The 21,813-nt window shown below is 38.9% G+C and overlaps 1 protein-coding gene across 1 annotated transcript in view; it reads left to right on the top strand.

The window, feature by feature from the left end:
* Positions 1 to 18,739, top strand: part of FBXO33 (F-box protein 33) — a 21,929-nt gene extending 3,190 nt beyond the window's left edge. The window contains exons 2-4 of the mRNA XM_009887022.1: positions 5,857 to 5,967; positions 11,550 to 12,235; positions 16,341 to 18,739. Of these exons, the coding sequence (XP_009885324.1) occupies positions 5,857 to 5,967; positions 11,550 to 12,235; positions 16,341 to 16,612 (1,069 nt within the window). The 3' untranslated portion in view covers positions 16,613 to 18,739. The remainder of the gene's footprint in view (positions 1 to 5,856; positions 5,968 to 11,549; positions 12,236 to 16,340) is intronic.
* The last annotated feature ends 3,074 nt before the right edge of the window (positions 18,740 to 21,813 follow it).

Genomic DNA, 21,813 nt, shown 5'->3' with positions numbered 1-21,813 from the left:
CCCGGTCTGTGTGCGAGGCGGGCGTAGCTGCCGTGGGGAAAACTTCACCCTCTTTTTTTGGGGGTGTGGGGGTGCAGCTCCGGTGGAGCAAGTCGGAGCGGGGAGTTGGGATGCGGTGCCGAACCAGGCACCTTTCCGCCTTTAAAATACAAAGCGTTGCTGCCAACAGGCGTTGGAGCTCTCGTTGCGCGGCTGCGAAAATAATTAACGTCATGAGGAAACGAATGGAGGGGGGGTTAAAATTACAGCACTGGTGGGGTTTTTTGTTTTGTTGTGTGTTTTGTTTTTTTTTTTTTTCTCCGGAGGGAGAGGGATGGAGTGCTGCCCCAGTAAAATACTTTCGCCTTTCCGGCTGTGAGGGTTTTTGCCGTTGACAAGCTGAGCTTTCATGTTACGTGCTAGACTGAGATTTGACTCAGTTTTCACTAGGACGAGGGGTTTATGTTTGGGTGTGGTTTTTGTTTTGTTTTTTAATTGAAAAAATATTTTAGACATAGGACTTTCTTGACCAAATTGAATTTAAGTGATAGAAATCTTTTCCTGTGGTTTGGACTTCAGATGTGTTTAGATCCTGCTTTTTCACAGACTTGCTTTGGCAGGTTAGATACTTAATTTCCTCAAGTTGGAGTTCTTTAAAATGAAAATGCTTGTGTTCTGTTTACCGTGTATGGGTGTGATAGAGATAAATATCTTTAATAAAAAGATAATAATCAGATATCCTAATATATGGCCTCTAGTCAGCACCCAGGACAGGAAAGCAAGGATATTACACTTAGGTTATGATGTGTTTGGAAAGCCATGTAGATTTTAGGATAGGAAATGGTTAATAGTATTTTCCCTCTGTGCGCATATAGCTTCACCTATCAAGGGAAAAAAAAAAAGCTGCAAGTATTTCAGGGTATGCTTAGAATGAATTAAACCTTGCTGATGGCCTTTGGAAAACTGCAACTGAATCATGGTCTGGTCACCGCCCTCCTTGAGATTAGAGAGTAGTTTGAGGCCTTCCTTGCTGCTTTATTTTGAGTTGTAGCAAGAGAACTTTAAATGCAATTCCTCGTTGGTTTGAGATGAATGCAAATGTGGTGTGTGAAGTCTCACTTTCGGTTCCTCAGCTCTGTTGTCCCCAGCAGGTACTTCCTGTGGTGCAGCTGCGGTGGTTGAGAGTTACAGACCTCACTGCTGAAAACGGCTCCTTGGTCCCAGCTCACCTTTGTCTTCATTTATTTCCTGTCCTGTGAATCCTCGATGTGCAAATCATGATCGTCTCTCTCTCTCTCGATGTCTTTCTTGCCTTTAAGGAGCTTTCACTTAATTGTTGAATGTTTGGGAAATCCAGCTAATGTCATGAGTGGAAAAAATGTTGCAGCTATGTTGATGATTATCTGATCAGACAAATATCACTACATGGACTTGGAATTTTAAAATAAATAGTATTTGCAGGAGATGTTGCCTGAGGGTTTTGTTGAGGAAAAAAAAAAAGAATGCTTTTTTTTTTTCCTCTTTCTCACTAAGATACGAGGCTGTCAGAATTAAATGCCTTATGAGAAGGCTTCTGGTATACTTTTTCTTTTGAAAAAGATTAATTCTCCATGGCCTTATCTGAAATTTGTACAAGGACACTTGCTTTCTAAAGTTCTTCTTACAGTTTCTGTGTGCACAGTGGGTCTCAGGACTGCAGTAAAATACTATGTAGAAGTATTTTTTTCTCCAGTACCTGTTCTCTGGTAGATTAGTACGATTTCGGTGGTAAGCCATAGGTGAAAAGTTACCAGCTTTGATAGGATTTCTCCTTACTGTACTTCTTTGCTGTCTTCAAATCATTTGCATGCTGCTCTTTTGTTTTGAAATTAATAGTGTATGACTAGGGAACACAGGTTACCTGGTTACTACAGCAGGCTTTTTTTTTTATGAGCATTAAAAAAATTGGGGGGGATTTACATTAAACACTTGACCTTTTATTCATATTTACTTTGTGAATAGAATCCTTTTTTCCCTTGAACAGATAAGGTTTTCAGTTTATTTTGATGTTTTTTTTTCTTGCGAGGTAACTACCGCTAACTGATTAGTTTGCATGTAGAACATTGGTTTTGAGCTTTTTAAGTAGAGTTTTGACACTGAAATGGGGTGGGAAGGAGCATTAATGTATCTAAATTGCTGCTTAGTTCTTATTGTGACCGCATGTCTAAACCGGAGGCATTGTCACCTGCCTGATGCTTAGTTTTGACTGGACTGCGGTCATTCCTTAGACACTTTATTTCTCTGCTTCTATTTATTCATCTGTAACTCAAAGATAATTAATAATTCCTTCTTGTGTTTGCTGTATATCATGTACATGGGATAGCTATTGTAATTTCCAAAGTAATGCAAACAGCAGCGTTTTTAACTTCTCCAGTGGCTGAATCACCGTAACTGCATTCCTTTTGGAATTAAGTTTAAAACAGGATGGTTCTTTCATAACTCCTGTCAGCCCTTATGATAGCTTTTTGGCAGAGAAGTTCAAAGAACTTCCATCTTATACTTCAGAACTGGGGAGGAAGAAATCTGCTTTTATGAAATGGTATGCTGTTTCTTAACTGTGTAATCTTGTTGTAGGCTTTTAAATCTATTATTAAACAATACAGTAACAACCCCCTTCCTTGCAGGAAAAAAAAAAAAAAGTACTTTAGATGCCTCGAGAATTCCTTGAGGATTTACAATACTGCAGGACCTAAGAAAAGTAGTGACTACAAGTAATGCTATTTCTAGATGCTCTCTTGGTTAGAGGAGAATGATGTGTATTTTACATAAACAGTTGATGTTCTACTCCCTATTAAAAAAAAAAAAGGGGGGGGAGTGGGTGGGCATCATGTTCTGTAGTAGTATCACAAGGGACAAGTTGTTTCTTAGAGGCTCTTATGAAAACCTAATAATCTGTGCCTTCTCAAATTGATCTTTCAAAACTAAGTTCTGGAAGGTAGGTGGGAGGGCAACAAACTTTCTGTGACTCATTTCAATGCATACAGCAGCTAATAAGCAACTGCCAATCGTTCAGTGGGAAAATTCTGTGTTCTTTTATGTAACTTTGAAATCCCAAAGTATGGTCTCTCCTCTAGCTGCTTACAAAGGAAGATAGCAAGGTAGTGATTTCCACCTCCTGGCCCCCTGTCCTCTGCAGTACATTAGTGTGACTTGTTTGATCTTTGCTGTGGAAACAAAAATGCAGATTATAGTAGAGCTGTGCTATCTTGGTAATGTACGGTACCTATCTTGGAGTTGCCAAAAATTGGTGAATCACTCAAAACAGTAGACTGCATCTGTATTTGAGGTTTTCTCATGGCTCTCTTCTGTTGGTCTGAGCAGGCAGCTGAAACTGGCAAAAACTAGTGTAATAATACAATATGTGCCTTACCACTTTGTGCATGGTGAACATAAGCAAGACCATTTTGTTCTTTTTTTTCACTGGGTGTTCAAAAAGGCTGACCAAAACTGAAGATGGAGCCTAATAAGAAGCTTATTACTTCTAGTATGCTTTTTGAGCTAGTGGAAAATAAATGGTGTAGAAAACATCGAAAAACACATGCCTTTCCCCAACTGTGTGGACAGGTAGTAGATAGGATTAAGATGCCATTATAACTTTTAGCAAAATATAACAATTAACTTCTAAATAATTTTATTTAAATAGCAATTGCTTCACTAACTCTCTGAAATAAAGATGTGAACTGAATGCCATAGAGATTATATGACACTGCAAATAGTAGCAAAAATCTAATATTGTGTTGAACTGTGATCAGATTTATTGATGGTGGTAGCTGCCCTGTGGGTGGAAAAATAATTAGTTGTTTTCATTGCTTAAGTTTTGAGGTGGAGAACTTTTCTGTGTGTCTCTTGCGCGTGAAATGGTAGTCAAATAGACGTAGTAAAAATGTATGGGATACTACTAAATGGCGTTTAATGTGTCCTGTGGTTCAGTGGCTCTAAAATTAATACCTGTCTACAGTAGCATTCGCTGAGGGTATGAGTAGCACAAAACAAGACCTGTGTGTGATGTGAATTTGCAAGTGATTCAAAATTGTTCTGAAGATTGTATTTTGTCTCTTCGCTCTCAGAATTAAGTCTCTGAGATCAGAAGATAAAAGCTTAGTTATAGCATTGGCTGTGAACACTGCCTTTCACACCAGGTGGAGGCTTCTGCTGCTTTCCCTGTCATACCAGGACTGTCTCTTACAGCTTTTGAGGAAAGAAGACCCAAAATACTCTCAGTGGTGGTGCCAGTGTCTTCAGATTTCCCTGCCAAGCTTAATCTTCAGTATGATCAGGCATTGTCTTAGTCAGACTTACAGAATATTGAGCATATGGTCAGGGATCATTTCATGTTAATGTATCATTAGTACGGTAGTCCTGTATTAAAAAAACCTAAATATTAAATTGTTAGAATTCCTGAAACAGTTACAAAATCTTGGTATTTTGCTCCAGTATTTGTCTGACTCAATATGAAGCTCGTGGATCTTGCTATTAAATTGTTGTTCATCTTTAGAAGAAAAGTAGCAGGTGCAACAGTGGATAGATTTCAGGAAACTAGTGTTCAGTTATTGAATACAGGAACTTCAGAACAGGTAAATTATGAGTTATGGTAGATACCAATTACAGACTGCAATTCATACTTTAAAAAAAAGTGAAACTTGGCTATTTAATCCTCCCCACCCCCCCGGCCTTTCGTAGAATATCAGCTCATACTGTGGCGGTAGTAAACTGGCAGCAGAGCGTCCTTATGCTTTGAGCATTGTTATTGTATTGCATTTTCCTCAAAGCTGATACGAATATTAGCATATGATTTGTAAGACAGCAAAAATAAAGATTTATGTAACTCACTTAATTGTCAGCTACAGGTTAATTGGCATCTACTGTTTAAGATTAATTTAACTCATATATCCATTTGTGATGAAACTGGAGTTTCAGCCATGTTAATTATCAAGTGCTGACTAGTCCTTGCACGTTAGGAGTAAATCTAATTTACAGCATGTATAAATAAGAAAACCCGAAACTTAGTTAAAAAAATAAAAATCTTAAAATCAAATTCCACACAGCTATTCTAAAACTGCAGTTGTTTTCGTATCTCTTGATCTTTTTTAGGAATAGAAAAGATGTAAGTCAGAGAAATAAACTGTACTAGGGAAAGGAAAACTTGACTGTCTAACACACTGAGTCCTGTCCAGCTTAAAATTGGAGGTCATTCTTTCTCTTTTTTTTAGGTATGCCTTCTAAAAATTAAAATTATATGTCATGGTAGATGACTAATCCTCTTCTAGTCACTGATGGGAAGTATTAGAAAAGATTTCCCTACTTTGATATAACAGAAATTAGACGCTGATCAGGGTGTGGGGAGCTTTTGCTTTTCCTGTCTGAGGCTTGTGTTGCCTTGATTGAGGCAGGTTTGGGCTCCCATTTGTAACCCAGCTGCAATACGTAAGTGCTCAGACAGGGTTGTTTGTGGTTGTGTTCACCTTGGGCGTTGAATGTTAAAAGGAATAGGTATTTGATGTTTTCATCTGTGACACTTAACAGATGTGTTCCAAGGATTTAAAAGTGCATGAAAGCACTGCCAGAAATTTTCTTTATGGCGCTGGCCTGCTGAAAATACTCCTGTGGTGACTGAAACCTGGTATTTGCTTTTACAGCTGGATTCAGCAGTTTGTGTAGTCCTCTACCCCTTTATACTTCATTCTCATTTTTTGTAGTTCCATATGTGCCTGTATTCCAGGACAGTAGGATGTTTTCCAAAACAGATTACATGTTCCATGTAATAAAGTGTTCTTATTGCCTGTGTTTGTCTTGTCCAGAATGATTCCTCACAGTGTTTTTAATTTTGTCGTTTCATAGGAACCTCCAGAAGTTAAGTCTCTTTGGGGATATAAGCATTCTGCAGCAACATGGAAGTATATCAAATACATACCTCGGCAAGGTCGACCCTGATGGCAAGAAGATTAAGCAGTAAGTTATATTTGTAAATTGTCAAATACGTTAAGATGATAAAAACAGGTAACAGAACACAGATTTTCATGCCTGAAATATATGGCTAAGAAAGCTTTAAGTTTTTTGATAGGATGAGAATCTAAATTCTTAAATTGAGTTGATTTCTGTTCCTAATATTTACATGAAGTAGTCTGTTTCTGTGGCTTCCCCCTCCCTTCTCAGCAGGGTGAGAATCCTTCCTTTCCTCTTTTCATTGTCTGCTAGAAACAACATTATGTTAATGGAACAAAAAGGGGAGGAGGGATGGGGGGTTGTTACCACCACCTCTGCTATTGCGTTACAGGAAAAAATTAGAAAAGGAAGCAATCTATTGTGTTTCACAAGAATTGAGGATGTGTAGCAAGTAAACTTGAAAGAAAACATGAACACAATTTATTTCAAGTCGCTTCTCAAAACTAGGTTATGTATTTGCAGAATTCTTGGAAGATCATAGCTCACAATGTGCTTGTTTCGTTCAGAGGTGTATTTTAGTGTGCCATAATTACATCCCGGTACCATCCTTGAATGTGTATGATCACAGTAGCTAGTTCTTCTTTGGAAAAGGTTGAATACAATATAAAAAGCTAGTAACTTCTGGAATAAATTACTAGGAGGGAGTGATGCTAAGTTAACTACTTTAGCAGTATTGCTAAAACTTTCCATGTAGATAAAACCTGAATACCATAATTTTAATTTGTGTCAGTTTAAACATCTTCCAGTAGCCTGGGAGTGGAATAAGTTCAGCCACTCTAGATCTTTATTACTATTTTTTTAGAGTGGTTTTAGAACTAGTGTAGGTATATTACCAGATCAATGTATATATGCAAACACAACCATCAAACTAAATGTTTGATCCTAAATTTGCCAAATGGTGCAAATACAGATGTCTGTCACATACAGTGTCTTTGTCATCCATTATGCCTAGAATGCAGAACTTGGAGCAATTTGGGATTCTATTTAGCATAGGTGCTGTAGTGCTGTATGCAGGTAAAAGGCTGATTTGGTAAAAGCTTTTTTTTTATTTAATATCCTTTGTTGTGAAAACATAAATATGTAATCAAATCTTTGCCAAGGGGCTTGAAGAGAGCCACCTAAGCAGATGTTTACTTAGCTCAGTGCATGGTTAAACATTTCTTCAAACAGATAACAAAAATAAGTATGCACATTTTAGAGCCATGAACCATTTGAAACGCATTATCTAATTTGAAGTTAGTCTTTTTGGTGAATATTGACCTTTGCACAATTAATGAGCAAATAAATGCTACCTCTTTTTTGTTTGTTTGCTTTTGGTGGCTGTTTTATTCTAGGGAAAAAAACCAAAACAATGTATTTGGGACCTGCTAGTCCTTTTCTAAATTAAAGGAAAGCTGGCAGTGTTTTACTCTGTGTTCTCAAGTTCATTGACACAAGCAGCAGTTCTAGCACTTCGTGGCTCCTTAGTCTTGTCTTTTGCACTTGGGATTTGCATCAGTTAAGTTGCAAAACGTGGATACTGGTAACTAATACTGAAAGATAGTGAGCAACCTTTGGAGACTGCGTCATTGGTAGTTGGGGGTTTTTGGAACCAGTATGGTGATAATCTTACTAGCTGTTTCAGGAACTTCCTGCAATTAAAGCAGTCAGGAAAGAAAATGTGACACTTCCTTAAGTCCGTAGCATTGATCTGGGTGTAACAGACCACGGGTGAAATCTCAGCTAGTGCAAAACAGTTAGGGTGCTCCCTGAGGTTAAGACTAAGGGTTGTTCTGAGGGAGAGGAGGCTTTGAATTGTGTTTTCAAAAATGTACTTTTGCAGTGATTGGCATGGGTTTGTGATGCTTGTTCTCTTTCTGTATAGCATCTGTGTCCCTGGTTACTTTCTAAAATTCTCTTTACAGCTTATTTCTTCACTGTTGGGAAGTTCAGCGTAAACAATACATTTGTCTTGAGTTGAACAAAGGGTAGTTGTTTAAAATTTTGGCTTTCTGAAATCCACTTCCTGTGATTGATCCGTGTGGTTCAGATAGTTTGGTTTCCAAAAGAATCAGTTTAGCCTCTGTTATTAAACAAACATTTTGATTGATAGTCTTTAATTAAACAAATGGGCTCCGTATGGACCTTAGTAATACGTTTGCTTCCTGTCCGGGGCCATCGATGTGCTTCAGTACTGGTCAGGATTGTTTTTTGGGCTTAAACAGTAATTCAGCCTGCCTTGTCAGGCTTTGGTCTGTCCTCTGGCTGAAAGCACCACTTGGGGCATTAATTGTGAAAGTAATTTGTTTTGATTTTTGATTGTTTGATTTTTTTATTTTTTAAACAGTTTGCTCCAGTATAATCATTTGTAGGTTTCATGGTGAACATCCCATAATTGCTGCTTACAAGAAGCAAAGGGGACAGATTAAGTACGCTTGTTGAGGCACCGCTAGGTTATGTTGCTTTCTTGCATGTGCTGAGCTCTGCTTATATTTTGTGTTATACTTACTAAACCGTGCTTAAACTTCAGCTTTGTAAGTGACCTTTAAGATAACCGTGTGTGACATAAGATAAATGTTGTACTACGTGCTAGGCAGTTGAAGTAAAAGTTAGTATGATAATAAAGTAGGTGTTAATTCCCAAGAATTCACTTAATGTGTCTAAAATACTAGAACGCAGTTCGAACTATTTTTGCAAACTCCAGTTAGATGCAGTCTGCTTATGAAAAATAGGATGTGTGTAAGAATTTGCAGGGGAGGAAAAACCCTTGTTGGAGCATTTGAAAAATTTATTTGAAATATATTAAAACTAGTGGCATGTGGCTTATATTGTGCTTCCTGTCTGGCCTTATTTATATAAAGCAGGTATTAAAACCAATCCAAAAGTGATCACTGTTAAATATTGTCTATTGACCTGTTTGGTCTCTTTTTATTAAATTGGCAAAGAACTGGGGAAAGGTGGCTGGAAAGTTTTCTTGGGATTTACGGGTTGGTAGACTATCAGTGCAAATCTAAATACTTGTATAAATACTTCGGTGCTTGCACTAAAAGTTGATTGTGTAGATAGCATTAAATCAGTATCTCTCTTTTAAAAAGTTATTTAGTGCAATTTCCACAGGGTAGAGAACCCACCCTACAGCTGCAGAACTCTGTATCATATTTCTTTTAAGTTGTGTGAGTACTAGAGCAGTACTCTTCTAAGGTTAGATGTTTAAGTCATATCAGAAGCACAATTTAAACAGGTTTTTAGTGCAGTGAGGTATATAGATGCTAATATTCTACCGAGCGTCTCAAAATTGATCTGTTGTCTTTTCAGTTGTTCTGTAAAATATTACAAGCGCTACTTGGACTATTACAAAATAAATTCTACCATTGCTGCAACCATTACAGCACCTTTCACACATTGTTAGGGTAAGGGGAAGGAGGGAAGAGTCTTTGTTCATTGGAAGAAATTGAGAGGTTTCTGTGGTAGAACCTTTTCCTTTAGGGGATTGTCAGAGAATCTGCCTTCAATTTAAGCATTGGCAGGAATAATTATGAAACAGACGTTGCCAGGATCAAACAGGGCTCATCCGAACTGTAAAGGAATATAGGAATAAAACAGCAAAACTACACTATCTGTGACTCTTGACTTGTTTAAAACTGTGTTTAATTTGTGTCGCAGTTGCCAATCCTCAGTTTAAAGGCGGGGAGGGAAGTATTCAGAGAAGATCTGGAAGAACTGAAATCTTTAAACCTAGGGACTATGCTAGGCAAAACCTTGGGAATTATTCTGAGGTGTAACTACAGGTAACTACAATAACCATACCACCTTTTCCACTGACAAAGAGAAGTCAGGCCTCACAAACCCAGTGCGTTCTTAGGAGAAGGAAGAAAGCACGCACAGGCAAGGGAGAGGATAAATAAGGATTTGCAGAGGGAGACGATGAATAAGGATTGATCTTTTACCTTTGATGCCCCATAATCCTTCTGTTGTAAGAAAGTTAGTAGGTGACAGGTTCAGAACAAGCAAGAGGAGGGGGGAATTGGACTGCAGAGTTCTTTATTATTGGATGTTACAGTTGCTAAAAGCTTACTTGGCTCAAAGAGGAGCCTGGGTAAATTTGTAGAAGTGAGGTCCCTGAGGGTTACTAAATACAGAAAGCCACCTCTGGCTCAGGAGAGCTGAGTTCCAAATTTTTGGAAACTAAGGAGATATTTGAGAAATATCCCTACGTGCTTTCCTTGTTTTGTTGCACTTGGTAAGACATTAGTGTTTCCCTGCTGTCATTCAGAACACTGGGCTAAATAAGTCTTTAATTTTGTCTGGATGTTATCTTGTTTAAAAATACGTGGACGAGAATAAGAACTGTGCAACATTGTTTTGCTTAGATGTAGAAAGTATGCAGATATTCATAACAATAAAGGAAAAAGTGTTCTGTGCAAAACATTATTTGATTTTGAGGCACAAAGATTTCTGCTCATTTTGTTCTGAAGGTGTTTATGTCTTTCTTTTTGGTGTTTCATGGAGCTGGCATAGCCTGGCTCAGCTGCTTCCCTTAAATGCTGATCTTTCTTTCTGGCTGACCAGGGTTTGAGATCAAACTCTTATCTACGCATGTCCTAGCATGTGTAGGCTCAAAGAACACTTGTCATTTGGGCAAGAGGACTCTTTTGGGCCTTAGCAGCTGTGGGATGAAGGCTTAAAAAAAATATTTATTTGGAGAAAGTTTGTAGAGTTTGACTGTACTATTTGAATTTAGTATTCAAAATCTTATCTTAAAATACTTTGGTTGCCTTCCTGAATTAAATATCTAACCTAAAGGGCATCCCTTCATTAAAAAAAATTAAAGGGGTAGGAGAGTTGGGATGCATCAGAATAAGTGCATAATAATCATGCAGCGTAGTAAACGGCACGAGGATTCTGGCACTGCCAGAATCGTCTGGCACTGATAATCTGAGATTGAAGTGTTACCATGTCCACATTGTTTTGATAAAATCTGAACCTGTTGACACTTGAAAATCTAGTTAGCAGTACATTCAGAATTATTTAAAGGATCATCTTATATGTTTGTTCTTTACCCTTTAATAAGCAAAGTCAAGCAAGTAGTTTCAGGTCGTTCTAACTTATGCTCAAAGTAACGTTTCTGCAACCTTTCATTGAAAATGACTTTTTTTTTTCCATATTGAATTTGCAGTTTTGGAGAGGTTAGCAAATATGAAAAGCTGTTTTTAAAAACAAGAACTGTGTTTTAAAAGCATTACAGGTTTTCTTATTTGCATAACCTTTAAATGTATGTGGGAGGGTGTTAAATACGTGCTGAGAAATACATGAAATGAAGGTTCGTAGTGTGCCACTGTTTTTCAAAAGACAAAGTACATAATTCTTCTCAAGATAGTTTACAATTTTAAGCTTTTAAATGCAGTGAAGGTTAAATTGCTGTGGGAGGTCTGCAGTCAGGTTCTAACATTTGTAGTTCACAAGCACTGTAATAATAGCACCTTCCTGCAGAATAAGGCCGTAAATGAAAGAAGAATAATAATTCTTGAATTAAAAAAAAATAGAATGCTATGCAATTGTAAGACTAAACCATGTTTAATAGGATCATTGTCTGTTTTGTTTACTTGCAGAATACAACAACTGTTTGAAGAGATATTAGGCAATAGCAGGCAATTGAAATGGCTGTCTTGTGGGTTTATGCTGCAAATAGTAACTCCCACATCATTGTCCTCCTTATCAAACCCCATAGCCAACACCATGGAACATCTGAGCTTACTGGACAACCACATCCCTGGTAATACCACTCTTATCACTGCAGTTGAATTGGAGCGCTTTGTGAATCTTCGTTCGCTCGCTTTGGATTTCTGTGATTTTACAGCTGAAATGGCAAGAGTCCTGGCTGATAGCAACCATGTGCCTTTGCATCGACTGTCTCTCCTGGTCCACAGCGTTTCCATAATGCACAAGTCATTGGACAGTATGCCAGAAGATGAGAATTGGAAGGCGCTGACTCGCAACAGCACCAATCTTCGGGTCTATATAATGGCTTTTGATGTCAAGAGTGATGATATGTTAAGGATTCTTAAGCCAAGTATCCCCCTAGAGAGGATTCACTTTGACAGCTACATCACTTGTGTTTCAGGGGCTGTTGTTGACCTCATATCCAGGCAGTATGACAAGTTCCTCACCCATTTTATACTCATGAATGATGTGATAGATATGTCTGGCTTCCCAGATCTTAGTGACAACCGGAATGAAGATCCACTTGTCTTATTAGCCTGGAGGTGCACGAGACTCTCTCTTCTAGCTGTTCATGGTAGGTAATATGTTGCATGGGCGTAGTATGTGACTTTGAAATACTTGCAACACTTCAGCCTTTCTAATCATAATGTGTTTCAGTAGAGTGCTGTTCAAAAGCCTGCTGCACACATGCTATACATGCTGTCGTACCTTATACGGGTATTTTCATATTTGAAAATATGAAGGTGTTGTGTATGACTTCTAAAGATACTTGTAGCTTACTAACTTCTAGTGAGAAGTCACATGGGATTTAATTAGATTGCTCACAGAAATGAGGATAACTAAGAATTGAGCATTCCAGGAGGCTTATCCTGAAAGTGGTCTGCACTGTGCAAGTTCTACCAAGTGGCTTGACTGGTTGTGTGAATGTGAACACTGAAAACATTTGCTGTTTTACTGCAAGCTCATATGCTGGCAAGATTAGATGATTGTGCTTCCTGTTTGTAAATAATAAGGATTAAGTGCCCCAAGGCTGAGCGGGGAGAAGTCTGTTACCAGTTTGGTAAGACTTTGCCAGCAGATGAAGGCTGAAAAATATCATGTGGAGGAGGTTACCTCCCTGAGTGCATTGGTTTCACCAGTAATACCATAGCTAGGTTTATCCCACCTATTTATTTGTGATATAATTGCAAAGAAAAAAAAAGCGTGCATTTGTATTCAGCTCTGTCATCAGTACAGTACTTGCTAGAAATTACAGTTTTTTTGGCAAATTTTAAGGCACCTGAAACTGAAAAATGCAGAATAGCTCTTTTTGTTTGTGCTCGAATCGGCTTACCAAGACCAAGTTTGCCGGTGCACGAAGGAGTTAAGTGATGACTCTGTATTGTGTTGCATAAGAGTGAATGTCCGTTTCTGCGGACTGCTTGGGGGAGTAAATCTCCAGTCATTCAGCACAAACAGAAGAGACCTTCAGCAGTGAAGGTTGTGCATTCAGATTTCGGTTGGTTGAAGTGAAAAGGTCCTGATGTATTTGCTAGAAAAAGGTTTTCCACTCTCTTCTGAAAAAATCATTTGGGGGGGAATCAGTTCAGCTGTCCCTCCTTTATAGTTTCCAGGTCTGACAGATTTTCGATACTGGCACGTGACCTTATCACTCTAAGTGTGGATTTTAGCAGTTTCTTTTAAAGTTTGGATACAAATTTGAAGAGCTTTTAAAAACAACTAAAAATAAATTACGTGTTACCTTAAATTATCCTCCTCCTACAGGGAAGTCCTCTAATATATTATCTAAACTTAAAAAGATGGTAAAATATCTGAACATAAGCTAGTGTAAGCATCTTTTAATACCAGCACATGTCTATTCAGTAGAAAGTATTAGCCTGTGCAGAGTATTGGGAAAGCAAACGCCTTCTACAGTTCTATCTAGCAAATGGTTGTTGCTGCATTTTCTTTGTTTCGAGAGATGCTGTGTGTACCCAGAGGAGAGAATGGCCAGATAACACCCTTGTTCTGATGTTGCGATTCAGATTCTTTCCCCTTCTTTTCTCCCCTCCTTGCAGCATAAGCTAGCTAAGCTGCTTATAAATGCCTCCTGATCTTTTTTTTTAAGCTGTGAATATGCCTTCTCTGGTACTGTAGCATAAACGTCTTCTAGAGTAGCAACTGGGAGAAGAACATGACTAGGAATAAAGATCTGGAACACTGTGATGCTTCAGTACAGCAAATTAGCCTCACGCTTGTATTTTCTGAGCCTTACCAAATAATGGTTTCTGGCTCCGCTTGTCATATTCTTCATGGTACTATGAAGCTTCCTTCAGGAAAAAGAATTGGTGTTCTTGTTCAAGGTGCCATAATTCTCTTTATATGCAAGTGTTCACATTTCTTCTCCTGAAGTGGTTATTCTTCAGTTTCCAATACTTCTCAGGGTTTTTGTGTTTGTTTTTGGCGTTTTTTTTGTGTTTGTTTGGGTTGTTCTGTTGTGTTGTTTTTTCTTTGTTTTATTGTTTAGGTTTTTTGTTTGTTTTGTTTTCCCTCTTTTGCTATTAGTTTGCCCTGAAAAAACCTTTGATTTACCTATAGTTTTGGTTGCCATTTGTCCATGACCAAAAAGAGGAGAGGGAAAACATATCCTGAGGACACTCTTTTCCTTGAGTGCCTCAAGATTCTCTTCTGTCTTTTGTGGGAAGTCATACCATCTTTCCACCAAGGTAGCATATTCAGGAGAAGAGGAAAGGTGATTGAAGGATATTAAATATATTCTTGTAGAATGAAGGAAGGGTGTGAAGTGTGTGTGATCGTTTGGGATGGGGACAGTAGGATAGTCAGAGTGGTATGATCTGACACTGTGAATAAAAAGCATAGCCCCCCCCCCATGAGAGAAGGACACTTCATGTGGATTTTCAAGACTTTGTGTTGTAAACTATTGTTACCTACAAGATTCTCAGTTTTATTCTGTCCGTGAGCAAAACTACAGTTGACATTTTTACTAGCAAGGAAAAACAAATTATGGTGCTGCCTGTAGTGAATTTGTTGTTCAGTGATACTTGTGGTGAAGTGATCATTCGCTGTTTCCTCTGAATACTTCAACTGGACAGAGGCTTTTTGGCTGCTGGGAGGTTACTGAGAAACTTCAGGCAAAACTTTTGAAAGGAGAATTAATTTAAAATAAGATTAAGTTGAGAATAAGATGGTTGTTCCAGAGCGTAGGGGATCTGACCGTGAAAAGTTACAGCAAAAAGCTATGTACCTGAACCACAAGGATAGTACAGGGGACTTAACTGCAGTTGTTGTTCCCTTTATTCTTGCACTTTGTGTCAAAGATTGCTTTGTAAAGTTAAGATAACTGGAAGGCGTTGTGAGTTTCTTCAAATTCTGATAGCGAAGTCTCATCGTACAGGTGGAATTTTCCATTGGGTTTAATGTCCTACAGCCTTATTGATGACTTTATCTTCTGTGGACAGTTGTGCTGGAAGTGAAGTATCAGCAGATGAAAATCATGGCAATTAATGCATTCTTAATGGTTAATATACAAAAATGAGCCATGCAGATGTGTGCAGGCTTCTTTGTTAAAAACCTACCCTGAGCAACGTGTTTACAGGAAACCCTAGAGTCAAACAGTAGGAAAAAAGTAAAAGAAAACAGAACGTAAAATTCTCCTTACTTTATTACTTTGACATCAGTTTTCTTCATTCTTTAACTAGCTTTCTTATTTTGATACATTATGATGTAGAGCATGTTAACTGCATTGTTGAAGACCAAACCACAGTTAGTTTTTATTTCTCAGCAGCTTAACTTTCCCAGTTCAAATACTGTGCAGACTGCAGCTTTACTTGAATCTAAGCGGGCATCTCACCAAGAGGCTTAGCACCTGTGAGAGTGATGATGAAGGCAGCAATGAGCCTTCCCTTTTGCAATGGAAGGGCTGACTTGGCAGAGCTGCCAAAAAGGGAAGTTCCCAGATCATCTGTGGTTTGCATCTGAATAAGGAGGAGCTCAGCATTTGCCTTAGCCAGGGTACAGAAAGCTAACAGGTAGCTGGGGAGTAGGTGTTTTTAGAGGGTTGCCAGTATACACTAATGGGAAGGGAGGGAAGCTTTAATTATGTTTAATCTCAGATAGAAAAACAAGATACATATAGGGTTATTTTTATTTTTATTTTTTTACTGGTGTGACCTATTTCCTGGAGAGGCTTCTGGTTTGTGTGTGGTGTTTGTTTGCTTTCTTTTTTTTTTTTCTCCTACCTCTAATGCAACAAAAAGCAAACCATTTTTTTGCTAGCACAAGCACAGTTTTAAAACAGTTTTTTTATACATTCACTTAAAATAATCAATGACTTACATTTTTCATTTGATTTATTTATACTACAAAATAGATCACAGGAGGTTTGAAATTGTAGAGATAACTCAACTTGGAGTGAAGAAGAGCACTTGTCTACAAATGGTGAAAAAATTAGATGTAGAAGAGCTTGGTCACACAATCTGAAATATTTTTGATACTTCCTTATTCAGAATATAAAATGGTTACAACTTGCAGCCAAAAAAAAAGCCGTAGAGGGATTCTGTCAGATGGAAGATGACAAAATAGGTTGGGAAGGATGTCGATGATCTGGTACCAAGTACTTCAGTAAAAAAAAATGCCTTGTAGCAAAATGACAGAGCAACCTTCTTTTTTCCCCCCCCTAGGTTACACAGTTTGGGCTCATAATCTCATAGCAATTGCTCGTCTTCGTGGCTCTGACCTGAAAGTTCTGGAAGTCACAGAAGAAAGCATTGATTTCGACCAAGGAGAACTGGCTGATCAGGATGTGGATCCAGTACACAATCTCATTGAGCAAGTATCTCTCGGATTGGGTCGGCCTTGGCACGCAGTCATGGACATAGAGCTGCTCAGTGTCTTCACTGAGCCAACCCGTCACTTCTACAGAGAGATGCAGAGCTTCAGTGAAGGCATTTAGCTCCTTATTTACAATTCCTGTGGTTACATATGCAAGTAGGGTCCTATTATGTTTTTTCAGTAGCGTGAATTAACCCCTTTTGTGCTGTGTTTAATCAGTATTAGCTATATAGAATTATATATGTGTATTCTACTTCTTGATCAAAGAACGTAGTCGGGTATTGGTTTAGAAGCTGAAAGTGGCAGTGTTTAGGGTTTTCACGGTTAATGGACTTGTCTACCAAACCTTACAGAGATGCAGCCGAAGGCTGTCTGAGGTTGCCGGCTAACTTTACTTTTATTGAGGAACTGCATTTTTGAATGATTTTACTATTATATCGGAGTTCTGTGCTCAGGAGCCAACTCTTTTTAATACCCATATCCATGGCCCAGTGGATTTCTATGCTGTCATTGTGTGCTTAATCCGGTAGCATGCTACTTAATAGGCTTAAAGGAAGAGAAGTCTATCCAGGGCTGTTCGTTGTAAGACTCTCACCTTGCTTTATTTCACGTGCGGATTCTGAAGCATGATTTAACTACCATTCCCAGCTTTTCTTAGCTGTTAAGCGGCGGTGTGAAACACTAGCTTTTCAGGTACCTGCGCTTACAGATTCACTCCATAAGCTGTAGTCTTTCGGATTCTTTGCAAACTCCTCCTCGTTTGTTCTTGTGTTCTGTCATCTTCCTTAAAAGTTAGCTTTGGGCCAAAGTTTAAAAGGAAAAACCAAGAGTGCGCACTCCGATGAGGTAAAAACACAACAGTGAAGACTTCAACACAAAGGTATACACCTGCAAACAAACATTAGTCGTGAAATCCCTAGCAACCAAGTCACTGGATTTTCTCTGTCAGCGCCTGTGTCAGCTGCCAAAGAATAGATTAAAAACGAAGAAGTGCCCACATGCTGGCAGGGGCAGGCCAACTTTTGGCCAGCCAGATACTGCTAGATTGTAATATATAAGGTCGAATTTCGACCTGTGGTACACAGCTGTGCTGTGGCTCAGTCAGCAACCTCAGAACTCTTAACAAACATGCACCTGTTTCACTGTGAATAGTGAATGTAAAGGAAGGAAAGGAAACAAATACAAAGCTTGTTCTATCACAGGTATGAGCTGCTATGATGCATGAAGAACATTCCATGAAGTATGTTTTAAAATCTTGTTATATCTGAGAGGCTTTAAAAGCCGATTTAACTGTTTCAGGGCAACCGCGGTACAGACGTGGTCTCTGTGAGACTTCCACCTGACCCCAGTTTTAAGTGGTACGAATGTTGTGCATTTAATGTTTAAAGGACAGTCTGCAATAATAAAGTAAGTGGCCAACGTGGGTGCCCAGCAGTGCTGAGACCTGGCTGCTATATTGTAAGCTTTGGAAAACACAATTTATGCAACAGATGTCCAGATATGATTCTATTTATGGAAAAAGTTTATATGTGTTTTACAAATGGTTTTACCATCTTATATTAAAATGACCTTTTGACAGGTGTGCGCTGTTTTGTCTCCAGTGAGCACATACCATGCGGATTTTATATGTACATCAGTAGAGTGAATCCACTGGCACAGTGTGTGTATATGCCAGATGTGGTGAGATTTTATCTTATAAATGTGATCAGATAAAAAAAAAACTCCTGACAGAAAATGTAAGGAAACCAGCTGAATGTTTGAATTGATGACTGATGTTGTATGGTTTATGTTAAATGTATATTCTTTTAATCAATGAATAAAGCATTAAAAATTGATCGCTGTATAAAATATTTTATTGTATCAGCATGAAGATTTTTAGAATTAAAACGCAACATCGTTCATAAGCTGTGTATAACTGGTAGCTCCCATTGTGTTTAGGTCAACAAAAGAGTCTAAAATAAGTCGTAGAGTAATTTCTTTTAATTTGGCTGAATTTTGTCAACGTTTTTGGGGGGAGGGGAGGAAGGGGAAGGATGCTTTGCTAAAGATCAGACTATCAGACCAGTTAGCACAAACGGTCTATCATGATATGACTTACTAGACTGATACAGTAAACTGTGGATTGTAGAATATAGAAGACTATTTTTGAGAAATTCCTGCATCCGTTGCAATTGCTTAAATCGAAATCTAATGTGCTCAAGAAAAATGTGTAGTACTTCTTTGGTGTCCCACTATTAAATAGATTATGAATACCTGCAATGCTTCAGTTTGACGTTTTATCCGTACTCAGGAGTACGTAGCTGTGCATTCTGAATGAAAACTGCAGATGTCTGGTAAGCTGCTGAAGAGCTGCCGTGCGCTGCGGTGGCTGATTGTGCTGTGAGAATTGTCGGAGTGGCTGTTCAGTGTGCGCCTGCCAAGCGCGGAGTTAATTTGAGCTTCTGAACATCATTTTAGGATCGTCCAAACCAGTACCAAGCGTGAGAATCGCACCGCTTGTTGTTTAAGCGGTCTCCTAGATCTAGATTTGGGAAGCGAGATCGCTTACCAACATAGTGAAGAGATGCTGTGGGTAATAAGGTAAATACAGTTACAGCTTTTCATATCCCAGAAAAGTGAAGATGGGACTTCGTCTCGGTGCCTTTCAGGGCTCAGCCTGAGGAGGGAGGTTTATGTAGCAGTTAAATCTGACAGGGCTTGTTTAGCATCACCCGGACCTTCAATTTGAGCATCACCTGGACCTTAAATTTGGTCATACAGTGATCAAGATTCCTGGCTTTTTCTGTGCACCTTCCTGAAGCAAATGCTGCATCCTCTAGTTTAAACAGAGTTGCAGGATCTTAATTTTATCTCTGCAGACTGCTGTGTTTCTATGGATAACTGCCTGACTTAACGCAGTTGGGAATTAACTTGTTTACCTTTGTGTTACGTAAACATGTTTCTCATTTTAGTCTAACCCATTTTCTGCTTTGTTTTTAATTAACTTAATCTTGAAAGGCAAGATAAGGAGCAGGAGAAGCGGGCCACTTGACTACCGTAGAGACGCGCAGTCCTTTCACTTACTGCAGTTAGAGCCACAGTGTTGGCAATAGGCTGCCCGACGGACGGATGGATGGATGGATGTCCGTTGTTAGTACTGCAGGTCTGATTTTTCTAATCACCGGGTATGGCTCGTGTTGCGGCTATGAAGTCAATGTACCTAAGAAAGATTATAGCAGTCTGTATGTATTACAAGTATAGGGAGTGCAGTAAGGCACGAGCAGGTGGTGAAAACCGTGCCTCGATCCTGGAGCAATACACCTCTGATTGTTCTATAGTCTTAGAAATAAATAAAAGTTGGTTTTGTTGTTTGGTTGTATTTTTAGCAGTAATCTGAATTTGCAATACCAGGGTGAAGGGGGTTCAAGCTGAAGCAATTTGAAATCAAGCGTTAGGAAGTATAAGAGGGTCCTAATGGGGAAAGTGCACTTGCGCACTTACAGACTCTGCGAAATTACTTGGAGCTTGCATAATCCTAAACAGGATTTTTTTTTTTGTTTGCTTCTCTTTGTTTTTTCCTGAAGAGTCGGCGATGTCGAGTTAGTCTTGCTGCATTCTAGATGTAGCAGCAAGAACTTGGAACGCAAGCCCTCAATTGTTGAAACTGGATTGCTCTTTTCTTTTTTGGAGGGGAACGGGGCTTCCCTGCATAGGCACTAGTGTGACTCTTCTTAGTGAAACATAGCTAAATACATCTGTAGGGTTACTACAGCCTGCTTCCTTTTGCTTAAAATGGAGCTTGTTCTTAAATTGCTTGTCTGCAAATAAAATTTTGGGCTATTACTGGGGGGGAAAAAAATGTCTGAAATTATTCCATTCTTTCTGTGGGATGATCTAATCCATGCTTGTCCCGCGTTATCCTTAGTCCAGCTAACTTCTGTTTTGCCTGCAGCTTCCAAGATCATTGTGGGCAAAGAGCAGATTGTTTTGGTGGAGGAAGAATTGTTTTTTCCAGACAGTGAACTTTTAGTTACAAGCTTGAACAAATATTTAACCCACACAAGGAAAATACTGTATGTGTTCAGAGAATACAGTTACATTGATAAGTATTTTGCAACCTGTAGTGTGAGCTGGAACAAAAGGAATGGGTTCTTATAGTGTCAGAATTGTCGAAGTGAGGACCTGGGTGCCATTCACTGGTTCTATACACAGGGCTGAGGTGACAGTTGGCAGTTCTGGTTGTTCCTAGGACTGATACCAAGGGCAAGGGTAAAGCCAAATAGTTCCTTTCAGAATCCCGGTGAAGTCTTTCAGGCAAATGTAGAGCCTTTAGAAAGCAACTATTGGCTAGAAATGATGCAACAGCTGAATTATTATTTTTTTTTTTTTAACTGCTATTTAGCTTAACATAGATGATGCTTTAAAATGTCTGTTGTCCAATTTGTTGTTGAATAGCTCAAGTACAAAGGCCTAGCTAAATGCTTTTGAGGACTAAACTAGAAATAGGAAGGAGAATAAAGAAATTGCAGGAATGAGCCATGGTAGAGCTCTGCAGCTGAAATAAGGCGCTGTGGAAAGAACAGTAGGAGCAGCAGTACTGAGCTGCAGAAAGAAAAAGTTCCTTTCCCTTGGCAGACCTGACCTAAACAATTACCAAAAAAACGAGTGGGATGGAGATTTTTTTTTTTTTGGTGTAACTTCTAATTATGGGGTGGGGTGGCTGCATTTATAGTAAAGGCTGAAACTGGGGTGGGTGGGTGGGTGTGTGCACACAGAGAATGGGGGAATGGCAGCTGGAACTGCCCACTGCTGCGCCTGCAAGCGGGGGCTTGCTAAAAACAGTTCCCTTCTTTATTTATCTTGAAGAGTCCCTTACCAACTGACTGCATTGTGAGCGATTACATGGTTTCCAATTTGAAGCTAAACTGACAGAAGAGCCAACAGCTTCTCGCAGAAGTCTTGAGGCTGTACAATAGTCAGTAAAAACGGAGCTTGGCTCTGGCCAGATCCAGCTGGGCCCGTTGTGATGGCCATTACCACACAGGAAGCGGCAAAGTCCCCTCCTGTGAAGAGGTGGATGAGACAAAACCCAAATGCTTTTTTTTATAGGCACAAAATTATTAATGCCATAGTTTGCTGCTTCTTTCTTACATTTTTAATTCTGCTTTTTTGTGAGGCCTAGTGCATGGACACAATTTGTGTCTAAAATTACACATTTGTTCAGGTTTTTTTAAATGTTCGCTACAGCAGCATGTTCTTGACCCCTTTTGTTGCTTTTCTTCCTACATGTATTGGGTAGACTTGCTTCTGAGCTTGTTCTAGATGAGAAAGAAGTTCTACCTT

The sequence above is a fragment of the Charadrius vociferus genome, unplaced genomic scaffold (genome assembly GCF_000708025.1).
Source record: "Charadrius vociferus isolate BGI_N301 unplaced genomic scaffold, ASM70802v2 scaffold14, whole genome shotgun sequence".
Taxonomy (NCBI): Eukaryota; Metazoa; Chordata; class Aves; order Charadriiformes; family Charadriidae; genus Charadrius; species Charadrius vociferus.
This window is presented reverse-complemented; position numbering and strand designations above follow the sequence as displayed.